The 18,691-nt window shown below is 29.1% G+C and overlaps 1 protein-coding gene across 13 annotated transcripts in view; it reads right to left on the bottom strand.

Moving 5' to 3' along the window:
- Positions 1-4,197: 4,197 nt before the first annotated feature.
- Positions 4,198-18,691, bottom strand: part of Ptp36E (protein tyrosine phosphatase 36E) — a 72,270-nt gene continuing 57,776 nt past the window's right edge. For 4 of the 13 annotated variants that reach the window (XM_080163244.1, XM_080163263.1, XM_080163303.1 and 1 more), the window contains 9 exons: positions 14,448-14,603; positions 12,699-12,798; positions 10,522-10,598; positions 9,720-9,857; positions 7,802-7,899; positions 7,096-7,207; positions 6,750-6,868; positions 6,183-6,303; positions 4,198-5,858 (listed from right to left, as the gene is read on the bottom strand). In XM_080163244.1, coding sequence (XP_080019370.1) covers positions 5,784-5,858; positions 6,183-6,303; positions 6,750-6,868; positions 7,096-7,207; positions 7,802-7,899; positions 9,720-9,857; positions 10,522-10,598; positions 12,699-12,798; positions 14,448-14,603 — 996 coding nt within the window. In that variant the 3' untranslated portion in view covers positions 4,198-5,783. Of the gene's footprint in view, positions 5,859-6,182; positions 6,304-6,749; positions 6,869-7,095; positions 7,208-7,801; positions 7,900-9,719; positions 9,858-10,521; positions 10,599-12,698; positions 12,799-14,447; positions 14,604-18,450; positions 18,601-18,691 lie in introns of all 13 variants that reach the window. The other 9 variants (XM_080163251.1, XM_080163278.1, XM_080163319.1 and 6 more) reach the window with 3 other exon arrangements.

The following is an 18,691-nucleotide window of genomic DNA, read 5'->3' as shown; positions in this document are numbered from 1 at the left end:
AAGCTATTAGAGTATATTGGTCTATTTGTTGAATAAAAACCCTTTTATTTTTTGTTCGTTGTCCAATTTAAAAAAAATCAGTATAATCTAATTTTCTATCTACCTACCTATTTATCTTTATAACTTTCTAAATACTTACCTATGCATAATCAAATTTTCTATCTACCTATCAAATTTTCTATCTATCTACCTACCTATTAATCTATGTAATTTTCTCCCTGATTTTACACGGTTGAGCAATCTGATGACAATATTTGATGTTATCATTGAACAAAGTAAAATATATGGGTTGACCTCTTTTCTTTTTACACTCCTCGCTGATTTTATGGGAATTTTACAAATAATGCAAAAAATTATTTTATGGATAATCTTGGTAACAACTATCATTTCTGCTTTTAGATAAATATTCATTTGGCAAAAAGTTTACATAAAATAGGATGTATCTTAACAAATAATAATCATCCGTCTACTCGAATTATCAGCAAAGAAAATAACATTTTCTCTATTTGGTTTCATACTGAAAGACTGTACAAAAATTGCATTTTAAAAATCTATTGTGACCTGAAGAAAAAGAAAGGTATGGATAATCGATATTTTGGCTGCATCCTGTCAGCGACTAGTGAATACTGAATACTACTACCAACACATCATGGCTTCGAACAGTGAATAAAGAACACTAAGCCCAACACATCCTGGTAGCGACCAGTGAATACTGAATACTACTCCCAACACATCATGGCTTCGAACAGTGAATACAGAACACTAAGCCAAACACATCCTGGTAGCGACCAGTGAATACTGAATACTACTCCCAACACATCATGGCTTCGAACAGTGAATACAGAACACTAGGCCCAACACATCCTGGTAGCGACCAGCGAATACTGAACATTACCCTCAAGACATTCTAGCAGCGACCAGTGATTACTAAACATTACGACCAACACACCATGTTATCGACCAGTGAATAATGAACACTACGCCCAACTCATGCTGGCAGCGACCTGTGAATACTGAATACTACTCCCAACACATTTTATTGGATAACATACAATTATGTAGTTTAGCAAAGATTGTTCATAAATTGACTAAAATAGTTTTTTCTCAGAGATAAGACAATGGCCGATAAATTGATGTACATCCCCTATGATGACACACAAAATTACCTCTTCAGTAGATTACAAAAAGTAGTTGAAACGTTTGGACACTCAACTTAATAAACCAACCAATTAAAATTTATTAAAAGTCCCCAAAGTTGTTAAGTTAACAAATAAGAAAACGTTATTATAAAACTATGGGGACTAGTGTAATAAACTCCCCATTATTCCTTCTCTCTCTGAAACAGTCTACATATTAATATTTCTGCTTAAACACGGTTATTATAAGTCCAAACGATACCTGACTATTAATGGAAAGTGAGAGTTTTTTTGTAGTTTCATGAGAACACTTAATCCAATGTATCTAATGTATACCCTCTGGAAATCGACATAATTTATCAAATGGTTTTTCACTATCTCTTCTTTCTAGTATAAAATTGTTTTACAGTTTATGGTTCAGTTTAAATCAATTAATTTCATGTTTTATTTATCAGTATCGAAGCTACTCAATAGACTAATAGAATTAGTACCTTTATTAATAGACCTTTCTCTTGTGTTCTGTTGGCCTTCAATCTTCCCTAAATTAACCAAAACCTGCGGTCCTAGGACAAACGCAGTTATGCCAATTTTCGGAGTTGACAAACGTTGGTCTGGACATTACTTATCTAAAACGCCGGAGTGTTTTTTTATATTTTAATTCTATAATAAAAAAAATCTACCAAAAATTTCCTAAAAAATCTTCCAAATCTTTGCCAAAAAAATTTCCAAATCTTTACTAAAATATCTTTGAAAAAGTTTATAGTTATTCTTGTTACATTTGTTCAATGCAATGGTTATTCACCTTGGTTGTATTTACAAGGTTTCTTTCGCCCAATTACTTTTGTTGGAGAGCCATAATCCATGTACTATACATCAGAGATTAAGAAGAATTAAGGAGTAGTCATTTAGTTAATAGTTTTCTTTTCCTTTTTTTGTTTATATGAAGCTTCTCAAAGTACATGTGAAATTAAAGATAATTATATCATATAATTTATAATCTTGTAAATCTAATCCAAATTTAACCCTACCCCATCGACTTCCAAAAAAAAATTTTAGCCTGCTACAAGTTTCGCTGTATTAGAGCACATGATAATTTGGTGTAAGATTAAAGTAATAATAAATACATTTATGATAATCGAAGAGATTTATGAGTAAATTGAACCCAGTTAGACTGTTAAGTATATTATTCCTAAGAGCTAACGTTTTATTTCTTGCTTTCATTGACTTAAAACCTTTGTGGACTTGTCAAATCTTGTTTGGGTTGAAAAAAAAAACTAGCAGTTTCCAAACTTTTCCACGAACTATTTTAATCTACAAACTTGGTTTTCAGGATAATCATTGTCCTTAAATTGTGGTAGATTTTTGACCAAATGTATTCCAAAAGCGCTGTTACTCTGTCTCTGTGTATATATGTATGATAAGATAATTTGTCTTTTTGTTTGCTTTCAGGATATTGAAATTGTTGTTGGTCTATGATATTTGTCTATTGTATTATGATTACTGCACCATAGTAATTGTAACTCAAAATGGATGGATCAGGGTTTTAAGGGATAGGACGATGGTTTCTTCAATTATAACAAACAAGTTTACTTCTTCTGTAGATTAAGATTATTAGTGAAAAAGTTTGGAAACTGTTAGTTTGTATAAACCAATCAAGATTTGGTAAAAGTTCAAAAGATTTTAGGCGAATGAATGGGAAAACCTGTGGTAACAGCTTAATCTCTAGTCAATGTTCCTACATTCCCTGGAATATATGAAAAAATAATATCTGGAATGTGTTCTGGTATGCCAAGGTGAACACACAATTTCACCACAGAAAAGAAATTATCAGGGCTCGGCGGGCTGCAGCTAAGAGAGGTTCAGCTGCAATAGCGGATGGATTGCTAATACTGGTAAATCGGCTGTGCAAATATTAAGAAGAAAAAACGTTGGCTGTCTATCCTATAAAATTTGGTGATATTAAATTATTAATTGTCAAACAAATACAATTACCATTTAATCATTGCACCCCTCATTTATTACTAATCAACCCTATGGTACTTTAAATCTAAACCTTAGAACATGAAATCCGAATTTAAACAAAAAGCTTATTTAATTTAATCTGCTAATACTTTGATACAATATTTGGTAGCATTGGTCGGACGACTTGATGCCAAAACCAGACCAATTTTCTATCATCATTGGCTCTAATAAAAACTTTAATATATTTGGCGGAAAAATGAATAAAAACATTGATGGAAAAACAATCTCATGAGACTTATTTTCATAAGAATAATATTTTGTTATACTCAACTAAAATGACATTTAAAAGAAGAGTTTTCTAGAGGAGGCACATTAAAAAGTAAAAAGCCCATTAACCTTTTTTAATCTTTTTTAAAAAAAAAGACATACATTTCTAAATATTTAGGCAAACCTTTATATTCTTGGTATAAATATGAAAGATACCAATTTTCCAATTTAACAGCTCATTGGTCAAAAATACGAATTTGGACCAGCTTCCAGATTTTTTTTGTAATAGAATTATAAATATTTTAGCATGGCTCTTTACTTGCAACTTAATTTTTGTTGTGTACGAAGTATATCTCTCTTCAAGAGGTTAACAGTCACTTTCCACAATTTTTTACAAAAAAAAACTAATTCTTTGATTGCAATATCTTTCTCTGGAAGTAAAAGTCCTTATTCATGCAATCTAGCACATTTTTTATGTGTTAAACTGTTAAAGAAGAGATGGAAACCAAGAAGAGGGGACACAGGGCTGTTTATTACACTAGTCCCCAAAGATCTGTAATAACGTTTTCTTATTCTTTATCTTAAAAACTTTGGGGACTTTTATTGAATTTTTATTATCTTGTTAATCAGGTTCATACGTTTTAAGCACTAATTGTAATCTATAAAAGAGGTAGTTTAGTGTATCAATGTAACAATTTATTGGCTATAGCCTATTGTCTTATCCCTTTAGATCCCTGGATAGGAACTACCAACAAAAAATCTGTGCAAACGTCCAAATATTACATGTAGAGTAGCTTTGCTCTAAAATTGAATTAGAATGAGCAACAACTAATTTGCTAAACATTGGGTATATTTATTTGACAATATATGGCATTATATCTATCATATCATTATTACAATAAACTTTTCTCAGAAAATATAATTGCACTTTAATTCTAAACATTTATTTACTATGAGAATTGGATTTTGGCTGTTTTAAAAAAATGTTTTAGATTTTAGAGAATTCAAAAAGCATTGAAAATGAATTGATAATAAAAAATGTATGTAAAGCCAATTTATTTTTACAAATGGTATTATACAAGGTTCGGCAGCCGTGTGTCAGTTTTTGATAAGCCGTTTGATAATAGAACATTTATCCCTTTTGATATTTTCTTAATGTTTAAACTTGTACCTAATGTGCTATTTTGTTCGCAAAAAAATTATTTTGAAGTAGCAATTAACTTGCGACTGCCGAGCTTTGTAAATCATTTTGTACAAAAAAAATCGAAAAAAAATCAGGGTGTCGAGAAAAATTAGGTAGAAGAAATAAGGTTTCTTTATGTTGTTTTATGAGGTTCCTTGAATTAGTTTTCTTTTAAATTGGGGGTTGAAGTTTAAAAGTTGTTTTTATATATGTATTATTTTATGAAAAAAAAACATCTAAAATAATAATTAAATAAAAAAAATGTACATGTACATGGATTTAATAGAATATAATTAATAATATATATTACTAGAATAACATTCACTTAAAGAGCATATAAAAATATCTTAAATGTAAATACTTCAAAAATAGTTTCGTTAATATTACACATTATATAAGAAGGACATATTACATAAGACTTTTAAATTTAAAGACTCTTACATATAAAATGATTTTTAGACATGATAAAAATAGCAGTCCTATATATTACTTGAAAACTATTGATAATTATTAAAGATCTTATTTATAATATGTATACCAGAAAGATTTATATTTTAATATGATTATTTTATGTAGGTAGAGATATTTATATTTTGACTACTTGTAATATGTATAGGTATGTTTAATTGTTACATTTACTATAAAAATTAATTTTTTACATCTCAACTATTCTATCATGATCACATTTTATTTTCATGATAAATTATATTTGTAATATTTTCTCTCAATTAATTATGCTTTTCATTTCTTTTTGTACAATTAGTTTAATATAAAGCAAAATTTTGTATTCAAAAATATTTTACGTTTCATTAAATTTTCTTTACTATTGTTCAGAAAGATATTTTGATTACAAAATAATATTAATTTTGTTTTAAATAAAGGGTTCTAGAATTACAAAGGGAGGGGAAGTTTTTTTTAATAGTCCCTAAATTACAAAATATAATAAAATAATATAATTTATATCACAAAGAAATGGTTTTGTAGAAAAATATTGTAAATTAGCAAAACAATAGATTTTAACAGAATTTTTAAAAAGAAATCTATTTCAAGTTTAAACCGCTCAGCAGTTTAAAACCTTTCATAGACTATAGTTACTATTTCTATGGCTTAAAACCTGATATCTATCATTTCTAAAATATAAAGATTTAAAGTTTGAATTCTTATAAACCTCTTTAGGGACTAAAACTGTGTAAGCTGATGGTTATTGGGGTATTTATTGTTAGGATAGTGTGGAACTATTTAGCTTGTTCTTTATGTAGATAGTGTAGTACGTAGTGGAGAACCAGGTCGTAGCAATATTTATATTCAGTCTGAAATAAAACAAAAATTTATTTCATTGATATAAGGGTGACATCAGCAAAGATTTTAAACAAATTAGAATAAATTTAATGTCTCCCATAGCATTACATACAGACCAAAAGACAAATAAATTTAGAAAAGATGCCTATAAGAAATATTCATTAAAAAAATCGTTAGTTGATTTCCCTCAAAGTACCAGACATAATCTAACCTAAAATGATCTAAACTACCAAAAATCTAAATTAAGGGAGTGAGGTTTTTAGTGCTCGACAAGGCACTTTCGGGTAAATGGCTAAAATTCCAGGTTCTTTTAAAAAAAAAAATATGGATCTTACCAAGTTTTCAACAAGTTGTGGCCTGTGTCTCCTGACAGTTTTGACAGCCTGGAATACATCAACCTCGCCATGTTGGATAACTTGCTCTATACAGGCATTAGCAGCACAATATACACCACATCTAGATAAATAGATAGAATTACAAAAGGATATTAAACCAGAGATCTAAAGGGATAAGACATTTGCCGATAAACTGATGTATATCCCTAATGATGATACACAAAATTACCCCTCAAATAGTGGCTGAAACGTTTAGACAATCAACTAAATGAAAAAACCCATTAAAATTCAATAAAAGTCTCCAAAGTTGTTAAGCCAACGAATAAGGAAACGTTAATATAAGACTTTGAGGATTAGTTTAATAAACAGCCCAATGTTCCCTCCCTCCCTGATATTAAACATATCCTGTCAAAGACAGTGGATGCCTACTATTCTGTAAACAAGTAGACAACAACAACACCATTAAACATACCTGGAGATACCATCTTGGCTGACAACAACAACAACATGATGCATAACTGGAGATACCATCCTGGCTGACAATAACAACAACACCATAATACATACCTGGAGATACCATCCTGGCTGACAACAACAACAGGACCATAGTCTGTTCTCTGCCTCCATCTCTCGACCATGTTCATCAGCTCAACCAGAGCATTCGTTGAGGTTGGCACTTTGTAACCCTAAATGTTGAAAATTAGTAGAATCATCCCACTGATTAACAATATTATATTAAATCACAATGAAAATCAAAGTACTTTTATATGTCTTTTGTAGCAAATGAAAGACCAATGGACTTAGTAAATTGGATGTTTATCAATGTAGGGAATCTTCACCAAAAATTTTATATACCTGAGACACTTTCTATCAAATTATGTACATGGGACACCTATAATAAAATAATATGTACCTGTGGCCAGCACATCAGCTGGAAAAGTTGGCAGGTTTTACTTGGAGCCTTGACACCTGCCATCAACTCTGTCAGAGAAACAATCTTCTTATTAATCTTGAATATCCAGGACCTTCAAATAATCAAATAATTAAAAAAAATAATTAATTTGCTTCCCAAATTACTATTTATTTTTAATTAAAACTTTTCAGTTAATATTCAACTAATCAGCTTAATTAATGAAATATATTAAACGGAAATATTTTTTTTCTTTTGATATATTTTTCTTTTTCTAATTATAAAACTAGATGTGCGTATTGTGGTTTGTCGGTAGGTATGTCAGTAAATCTAAAGAAAAAAATCTCAGTATCAACAGGATTTTCAGGTAAGCCTCCAAATGGCTACACCCATAACTGAAAGCTGATTCATAATATTCTTAAAAATATTTTATTATATTAGGATACTGGGTCTAGTAGTGAATTTGAAACTTGTAACTCTCCCTAGTAAGCTTGATAATCCCTAATAACCCTAATTACCTTAAATTAAGGCATTGGTTATGAATTAAACATTCAACAGTGAAAACTTGTCCATACTTCTTACTCTTCCAAATATACCTAATAATCCTAATTACCTGATATTAGGATAATGGTTATGAGATACATATTCAACAGTGAAAACTTGTCTATACTTCTTACTCTCCCTAATAATCACTAATATCCCTAATTACCTGATATTAGGATAATGGTTGTGAGATACATATTCAACAGTGAAAACTTGTCCATACTTCTTGCTCTTCTGATTTTCTGGCCAGAATGATGGATAGGACTGAAAAAGACACACAAACATTTTTATTAAGTTGATCAAAGTCTCTAAATTTTCTCTATTGTAGATTTAATTAAAAGTATGGTGTATATGGTTTAGAGTAAATAAATAAACTTTATGAAACACAGAAATCAAAAATCTATTCGACTTTTAAAGTTTAAAATTAAGAAAAGTTTCTTATTAATTAATAATTTTTCTATTAGAGACAATTTGAATTTAACAAAGCAATTGATTATAATATACATTTTTGTAAGCAGCAGTTTCCTGTTTAATTTATCTCAAAATTCTGAATTAGATTATCTTTTAATGTGAATTTAATACCAACGCATTCATTCTTTTAAATATTTTCTAAATTCATTTAAATAGGATAAATTTGTAGAGAATAAAATAAATTGTTGTAATCCCATATCTGTTGCTCGAATTCTTTTCTTTTGATAGGATTTGCTTTCTAAGGTAAACATATTTTCCCACATCAGCCTTACAATAATGGTATTAGAAACTCTTGGATTAGAGGTTTTATTTTTAATCATTTCACTAGCTTTAAATAACGCAGTATTTTAAAATTTAATTTATAAATGGGCAGATGGCATTCAAATAAAAACATCTATTTTGTTATCAACTTTCTGTTAATATTAGTGTTATTCTTTTTAAATTGGAAGAATATACTTTTTTAAGGGTCATATAATCATGAAATACCCTGGCTTTTATCTGATATTGTTGAATTCGTTAAAAAATGAAAAAGGTTAATATATTTTGAAAGTCTGTATCCATATATTATATTATGAATTGTCGGGCCAGCATTATAAAAACATTCTCAGTGTGAGACCATTATCTGTTGAATCTGCCATACAAACTGTATATATACCTTTACACACCCCCCCCTGTAAACATGTAAAATAACAAAAATAAAAATAAAAGGAACAAGGATGAGCATATCAGTAATAAATTGTGTATAAAGAGTAGGGTACTAAAGTATAAGGTTTCATAAATATATTTTCTAAATTAATAAAACAATAATAAAGTCTTTTTCTCTCATATTGCAAATGGACCAATGTGACTATAATTATGTTTTATGTAAGTAGGGGAGGGGAGGGTGGTTTTGGTGGTCCAAAATAGGTTTAAAGTAAAAGCACATAAATAAACATCAAGTAAATGAAAAACGTAAAAATCAAATATTAAAAGAGAAGGTTTGCGTTGTAAGAATGAAAAAATGAATGTCATATTCTAAAATGAATTTCTATTTTGTTTGTTTAACCTATATTTGTTGTAGTAATGTACTTTTGATTTCATATGAAAGGGCAAATAAGTTTTTTATTTTTTAAATCAATTTAGAATTTAACGAAAAATTACATAAAGATACTTTTATTAAAAATTAGACCATAAAAAAATGTGTACTTTTTTCTAATAAAATTATTGGGTTCTAAGACTCCCTTGCCCTACAATAACCAAATCAGAAAACCTAAAGCTTGCAGGGCAACTATATAAACTCCATGTATCATACCCCAATAAAAGAAGATTAAAAACAACGTTCAGAACATAACAAATAAGAGTTTTCGATAGTGTATAAAAGGTGTGTACAAAGGGATCACGGACGTCCAAGGGTGGGATGTTTAGTAGTTTAGTTTACCCCCCACCCCTCCCCCTCCAAAAAAAACTCAGTTTACCCCCCTTAAAATAAAAAAAAGATACATCAGATTACCCTCTTCAAATTATTTAAAGCCTTGATTTTATCCCTCTTATATAAAAGCTTGGACGTCCCTGATAAGTATGGTGATTTTTAGCGGATTTCTTTTGTGGTGATTTAAACAACATACAACACTTACATTACTTACTCCTGGTGAAGGGTTGCAGAGAACAACAACAGCAGAGCAGTCATGATCATATACCAAAGACCAGAGGTCTGAACAGGTTGATACCACGGGCCATTCGGTCACTATGTACTCTCTGGGATGTGTGTAACCCTAAACATTATTAATTCTTTGAATAATTTTTCTTGCGCAACCCAATTTTTATCTGTTGTAGTTTTGGAAATACAATTGAAATCAACTGAAGATTGTATTTAATATCTATTTTAAAAAAGATAATATAAATTATATTAAAATCTAGAATTATTCATTCTGGGGTTTACCTATTTTATGTCTTGATGGACGGACAGACGGATATATTATCATAGAATAGATTCACTATATACTATAATTTAATTTCTATTAAATAGATATTTTGTACTATTTTCTTCAAACTTTTTACTTTCAAGCATGTATTTACTTGGAATAAAACACGACTTTCCTCTCAAATAGAAATGGAGTTGATGTGTTTTAGATGTTATTTCTACATTTATCTTAAAACTTTCTTTTAGATAACAAGAATAAAAAAACCGCAAAAAAACTTGACAATTATTACAACAAAATTATGCCAATAAACCATTTCACAATTAATGGTGTCCTAACCTTACTGGGTTACCCAGAAATCAATATAACCTAACCTAAAGTGATATTTTCAATTTATTTTTTAAATTCTGCGGAGAGGGGGGATTTTGTTCTCATAAATATACCTAGAGGAAAAACGCTTAATAAAGTATGAATGTCTTAGGTAGAGAGGCTACTCTACAAATGAGAGAATACTTACGTCAACGAAGACAGCATTGATGTAGTCAGTACAGTTGTTCCCCTGGAAAGATGTGATGTACGGACGGAAATTGTCAGCTGAAAAAAATCAAGAAATTATTAATTAATATTAGTAGCGTGACACTAAAAGACAATAATATTGCTGTCTGTATTCTCTCATGCCTGATCAAATTTCAACAGTATTTAGGTACAGTAATTGAATTGTTTGTGTTGTTATTAAATCAGGGCTCGGCAGCCAAGTGCCAGCCAAGAAATCGTAATATTAAAACTTATACATTAAGTGGGATGTCTAAACCTTTTCCTAAACAGACAATCCAGCTATTCAGAATTTTTTTTTGCACACAAGCTGGATTAAATTTGAGGCTTATGCGAGGCTGGGTTCGCGGTTGCTAAGCCCTGGTTAGAATTAAAGGTTTACACCTTTTATTTTTAATTCATATTAAAGCTAGGGTTTCTTTTATAAGATTTAAATGGAATCGTTTGATTTTTGGTGTCCAATTTATCATTTCCGTCGGTTAGAAACGCAAAATTCTCCTTTGCTATTTTTCTATTTTAAATTCTTTTGAATATATATTAATATATCTATCTATATATTTATCTATCTTTATATATTACGCAGTATTTAGTTTATCGTTTCAAAAAGCTCTGCTACTATTGGATGCAAACATCTTTTTCATCATTTACTCTTTTGCAAATAAGATTAATATATTTTGTAAAATGTTTACACTTAAAACATCCATATATTTTCATTCTTATAAGTTTTGTAACAAAAGAAATGATTAATCATGAAAGAGAATATGATTCAGCTATTCTTCATAATATACTTTCTATGATGTTTGTTGTTAAATATGCTAAGTTTCTATTCAAATAGACTCAATACAAAATATAAAAGATTGTTTGAAGAATACAATAAAATTTTCAAATTTGATATATTTATTATTAAATATTTATTCGTTTATTCTTTTACTAAACTTATGAGCTATATGTTTTGCAGATATAAGTCGATTGAGGATAAGAATAAGGTAATGTAGCCCAATTAATTTTTATGTAAAAAGATATGACATCTTCCTTTATTTTTCTATTCGTTGAGATAAAATTAAATCTCCCAATAGTTATACAATTTCCCTGGACCTTTAAGAAACTTCAAAGCAAAGGAGAACCATATTGGTTTATTAGTTAGCAAGATCCTTCGCTACACACAGACATATAGACACACATGTAGACAGACATCCTGTTACTTCTATATCAGGATTGTATTTCTAAAGTTGTGTGTTAATTCTTGCATATTGTATTGAATGAATAATCTTAATTTATATTAAACATAAACTTATTCTGTTTTGACCAAGAGTCTAGATTAGTCGGGTTTAGTTGAAGTTAATCTTAAATATTATTGTCTTTGAGATACATACAAGTCCCAGAGGACTCATACCCAGTATTGCTTTCTGTCTCCTTTATCTCAAGCATCATTTTCTATCTTTAACATTATTTTTAGAAAGTTAAGACATTATTCTAGTATATTATAGATTTAGTTTGATTTTAACAAAACATTTAATATTTTTTTAAATTCAATTCCTCCTAATTCATCACTAGCGTCTAGAACTTCTAGCACATGAGCATTAAAATTACAAAATAAACATCATAAGACTAAAAATCGCGAGACCTATGTGAAGCTTCCCTGTATTCAAGAACTTAATCAGTTCATTGGCTAGTGAGATTGGACAAACAACAATCTTACATCTTTTCATAATAGAAATGGCGCATTTTGAAAATCAAATATGTGTCACATATTATTAAAGGTAGTCCATGTTTTCTCATTAACTTCTGGATTTAAGAATATATTTTCTCGTATTCATTCGAATCCGGTGGATAGGAACCGGTTCTCATCCATACGAAAAAACTATGTCTAGCATCGTATTATATCCAGTTTTCTACGAATATAGAAACGTACAACCATAAGATTAAAACTAGTTTTTTAGCCCCGAGATGCCAAAGGCACCAGCTAAAAAAAACTAGTTTTAATCTTATAATTGTACATTCTATATCCGCTGAAAGTCGTTTATAATACGATACGAGAAATAACTATGAACAATCACTTTGTTATTTTAGTTGTTAGGCTATATTTTTGATAATCATAATCATCATTTTGTTACTCAAGAATGATTAATATAGAATACTTACGAGGTACAATGAGTACATTTCTGTTTTTATCTCTGTTATCAGCCCTGTGACCAGCGGCGCAGTCACCAATAGTAAATCTGGGGGTCTGGTTACAAATCAACTAAATTATAAAATAAATTTGTATTAAATCTTAAAATTACAAATATGTTACTTAATTTTAATGCTACTATTATTTTAAAAGTATCCTATTACACAAAATGTGTACAGTTGAAAATAGAGGGTAAAAATTTAACTTTCATTGTCAATTATCGGTCTACCTAAAGATATTTTGAAACTATTCGGCTCAATTCAAAGTATTTTTTTTTCAGAAAGAGTTTGAAAGTTTCAAATTAAATTTCCCACCTTTTAGTTATATTTGGGTCATGCATTGTCTAATGAAAAGACACAACCCAAAGCCAAGCACAGTTAGAATACCAGATAAAGGTCATATAATTAAATTGCTTTACTTTATAGAAGGAGAAAATATAAGAGGAATAAATCAAATAGTTGGGATTTTGCGTAATTTTTTCTTTGATTTGCAAACTATTTGCGCAAATTTTCTACCTCCACTGCGGATAAATTTCACTTAAATTGTTTATATACACCATACATATATATTAGTTTAGCCGTTACGTCATCAAATTTTGAAGTTATAAAAGGAGAAAATAATTGGAAAGTCTGATTGAAATCGGAGATTTAGGAATAGGCTCATAATAATAACAAAATTAGAAGCTACATATTTCAGAATCTGCCATAATACAATTGGAAAATGATTCATTTTTTCATTACGACAACCCTTCTAAAAATGAAAAAAAAATATTTATTTGTTACAAAACTGAACTGAAAAATATGATGTAAACATAGGAAAATAAATTGTTAAACTTTCCAAACAAGGATGAAATCGTTCACAGGAATATTAAAGAAAACCAACTTTATTAAAGTTTCTTCAACCCTTAGCTGGAAGTTGTAACAAGTCGGTGATGAAAAACAATACTGACAACAATTATCACAGTGCATGGAAATAAGTTGTGCCTGTTAATAAGTCAAGAAATTATTATATCTTCATGTCTGACATAGCAGCAGTAAATAATATTTCAATATTCAATTTTCAACTTGATTTTGGCCCATACTAAAACTTATTTACGAATTCATAAGGTATGTTTTATTTAACATATAAAATGAATTGTTATCTGTGCATTATTACATAAAAGCAAATTATAGAAATGCTACAATACAAACAAATGAAAAAACTAAAACAGAGTTGTAATATCAGAAAAAAGGGTTCGCGGAGGATGAAAACTTTAAAACATTAAAAATTCATGTTAGTGGGGAAATTTAACACAGGATGTATGGGTTATAATATATTCTGCACCATTTCTTACCATTCAGACTACACAATAACTATACCTGGATATTTCTTATATTAAATATTCATTAAAATTCAAATTTAAACATAAACTTAAAGAATATTTAAAAAGTAAATTAAAATGTTCTCTATAAATATTCATAGCTTAAGAAACTATTTGGTCTTCAACAACATTTTAAAATGAATTAAAAATAAAGAAAACAGTATTTTGTTGTTCATGCCTAACCTCTAACCCTGCGGGAGGATCTACCCCTGCGTGGCTAACCTCAATATAACCTTGCCTAATCTAAAAAATAGAAATTAGGTAGGAGCGGGGGGGATTCTGTGCTCAACTAAGCACTTTGATGAAAAACCCTTTCAAAATTGTCCAATTTATGTTTTTAAATTTTGCCTAAAAAACTTACCGCATACTCTGACTCATACTCATTCAATTTCTTCTTGCCCTGCTTTGTCTTGATAGACTTGTGCTTCAGTGTGTCGGACAAGTGTTGCACATGAAAATGTGAGCTCCCACACACCACATACTCCTCGATGGTGTCGTAGATGAACTTGTACTGGTCCTAGGGTTAGTTAGTCAAGTAAAAGCAGGCAGTTCCACACGCAAAAGGGGTCCAATTAAATTCAATACAAAATTCATCAAAAAATCATAATAATTAATTTTTTTTGTAAATTTTATAATATTATTTTAAAAGACATGGGTTAGTGTTTCTTCACTTGCGCATAAAATTCAATATATTTTAAATTTGCCAATAGCAAATATCTACAATCACTAAAAGCATTGTAGCAAAGCAAATGATTTTAATGTAAATTGTGACATTTAGCTATTTTGATATTCTTGACATTTTGCAATATGGTCTTTATATTGATTTTGGCAAAAATTAAACACACCTGTTATTATGCAGAAGCTATGAAACACCAAAAATATTGAATTTGATTGGACACCTCTTTTGTCAAAATAAGCATCAATACAGGGACAAAGGGATAGGGGTTGTTGAAAACTTGTTTTCAGGGACACTCAGGGTCCAGGGATATAGAGGAGTAAGACAATGGGATTTATATGTCTTGCATTATGTCTTACTTTCTCTATATCCCTTTTTTTTACATACTTTATTAAATTATTAATTTTTTTATGACCGATAACATTGCTTAGGTGCTGATTTGGAATGGATATTTAGTCCATGAATCGAACATTAGCATTAAAAAATAAATAAACCAACTTTATTTTCATTGCAATTTAAAAGGATAATAATTAACCGATGAACAGAAATAATTTAATAAATTTAATTGAATAATCATTAATTTATGACAATAAAAAATAGTAGACCAACAAACTTATGTGAAATAGATTGATAGACGGATAGACAGTCAAAGACCCCAACCAACCATTGAGCAGCTGTACTATAAATATTTAAATATATCTCTATTTTTTAAAATCTATTATTTGAATGAATTTAAACACCGCTCTCCTTCTATACATTTGAAATATAAACAAAGTTTATGTTTGTATTTGTATACTGTTCTAGTTTGGCGAGTACCTGCCAAAACTTGTAAATCTTTAATGGTACACTCTAAAAAAATACTAAAGTAGAAAATTGCATTTTATTTCTTTAAATAGTAATTATTATTTTTCAGACTGACTTAAAATTGCATTGAATTTATTGATATAAAAAAACTCTATTGTTCGTTTTGAAAAATTACTTTTCAAGAATTGTATTAAATATGCCGAAATTTAAATAATGACACTTTGAATTAAACAAAGCATTTGATGTAAATTTGAATTTTTCACTAACTAATTTATGATAGTTTAGAAAGCTTTTTATAGTGCCTAGAAAAAAGTGACGCCATACTTAAATGTATACTAGCCTGCCATTGGTAATTTAGTCTGTGTTTTGGCCTATCATTGGTCATTTATATTTTATGACGTCATTTTTTTTAGGCACTGTAAGGAGCTTCTAGTTTATGCAATTATAGATGTAATAAAAACCTACTATAAAAAATTGCTTTCAATCACTGTAATAAGTTTTATTATTGCGGGGATATCTTATTGACAGTGTAGCAGAGTTTAACTTGGCAGCTGGAAATACCGAAGGCTTGTATTCATAGACATAACGGAATCGGAACAGGGATATAATCAGGTATGAGGAGACATTAGGGTGATTATTAAACTAGTCCCCAAAGTTTTATAATAACGTTTCCTAATTTTTTGGCTCATCATCTTTGGGAACTTTTATTGATTTTTTTATAGGTTGGTTTATTAAGTTGAGTGTCCAAACGTTTTAACCACTAATTCTAATCTACAGTATTGGTAATTTTGTGTATCATATTAGAATGTACATAAATGTATTATCTTATCCCTTTATATTTCTGGATAAAATAATGAAATGAAAGAAATATAATTTACCATAATTTTTAAAAAATGTAAGGCTATCTAGAAAAAAAAACAGTTAAACGTATCTTTTTTTAAAAATGGCTTTGAGTTTAGAAAAAAAATTCTTCGACTTCTTAATCCCTGAAAATTGCCATAAACAAGTATAAAAGGTAATTGACCTGACCTTCAAATTTTACCTTCAACATCTAGAGATTTAAAGCAAACCAAAATTAATATACACTTATCAACAAGGACAATTATGCCCATTGTATATACGTAGATTTAAACCTTTTAATATAATCTTTTAAATGATACTATATTTGAACCAATATGACTAACCTAAATTTAAGTACTCTAGTAAAAACCCGAGAAAATATATCTTATTTTGTAAAGCTTGTAAATCTCACCACTTTCTTTGATGATACAGGATTTTGGTGTGCATTTAATTCCGCATTTCATTTTTTGATAAATTTAACTTTCGCAAAAAATGCACATTAGCATATTAGGGAATGTTTCATCACAAGTAAAAAAAGAAGTCGACAGTGCTTTTTTTAATAACATTCATGCGGCTTTGATAATTTGATAATGTGCTTCAGTTGTGGAAATGATTGCACACCAGAGGATTTTGGTGGTAAATTGTAAAGGGAAACAGGGAATTAGAGCATCAAATTTAATTTGTGTCTACTTTATACTGCTCACACAAAATATTAGGGAAAAAAAGAGTTTAGGTTGAAGAAAAATATATAAGAAAGAAATCTTTTATTTAATATTAGACACCAAAAATAGTTCTTGATTAAAATTCAAGGGCTTTATTGAGAAAAGTCACCAAATGCAATATGTGATGAATATATTTTTTTATTGTTTAGTTTCAAGTTGAACATCTGCCGTAATTAAAACAATATTTCTATGATAGTATCTCATCCATATTCTTATTCAAAAGTAACAGGTTGTCCACATGTAGCTAAAAAAAACCACTGGATCTATATGGTTCTCTTAATAGTTAAGTTAATAAATAGCTTAGAGAAGGTTTTTATTTATTTTTGACATCAAACCTGAAAAGTTTTTTTCTTTTTAAAACTAAAAGATGTGGGTACAAGCCTAGGTACTTAACAGCAAGTACACACAAAACGACAAACTTATATAAATGTAGCAATGGAAACTGAAAGACATTAAATAATCTTCAAATGAAGTTGATTAATAAATTCAAATTGATTTTCTTTCATTCCCGTAAAAACTTTCAATTTATGAGAATGCCAGAGTTAATATCTTTTTCATCAGAAACTTTCAAAGCAGAGGAAACATCTTTAGTTGCGCAGGTACTCTATAAATATGGCATGTCCAACTTGTACGTTAATAAGTCCAAGTAGTTGTAGTGAATTGACAACACAATTTTTTGTAACAATTTTGAAAATAATAAGTTGTAAATAGTGATATCAACTTTGCCAACCAAAAACTTACTTTTATTTTAAATTCTGCTTAAAAACATAATTATACTTGTTGTATGATATAAATAAGAATATAGAAAGTCATGGAAAATGTAAAAGATTGAATTGAAAGAAATAGCTTTTAAAAATATTATTTATGAATTTTCCATTACATATAATATTATTGATAAATCAAAGTTTAACTTTTAAAAACATGAACCAAGTCAATAATATTATTGAATGATGTTTTGCTTATAGCACAACTATTCTATTATTCAGGATATACGTCCGTTACAAATTTGACTCTTACTATTTTGGTGGTTGAGAATAACATAAAATGCTCTTGCAAACAAGTGTTATCTATTGATAGTTTTAATAGACTAAAAATTTGTCAGAAAATATTGTCAGCTTGTTTTTGTTTCGTTCTTTATACATAATCATCCTTGTTAGTTTTGCTCAGGGTAAATCACACTTTTGACATGTTAATTAATTTTAGGTTTTTGCAAAGGGTTTAAAATATTCTGGGGTATAGCGTTGCTTCAGGGGTATGCACTCTTCCGGGGTAAAAAAATCACTTTAAAACTCCACACTCTCATTTCACCCTGAAAAAATTACCGAATATTCTAGCGCGTAAACATTCTTTTTCAACTTTTTGTCCTTGACCGTTTTCTCCTTGATTTTGTTTGCCAGCTCGGCTACTGGAAACCTGGAGTCAATACCTCTGCAGTATTCCTCCAGCGTGTCATAGATAAACTTGTATTGATCCTGTACAAATTTTACTTTAATATTACGTAATTTAACCATTTTATAACCAAAAAAGAAAAAAATATATTTTATATGACATTAAAATATTTTT

Source organism: Acartia tonsa, chromosome 1 (assembly GCF_053477335.1).
Source record: "Acartia tonsa isolate MP-2025a chromosome 1, ASM5347733v1, whole genome shotgun sequence".
Classification (NCBI taxonomy): domain Eukaryota; kingdom Metazoa; phylum Arthropoda; class Copepoda; order Calanoida; family Acartiidae; genus Acartia; species Acartia tonsa.
This window is presented reverse-complemented; position numbering and strand designations above follow the sequence as displayed.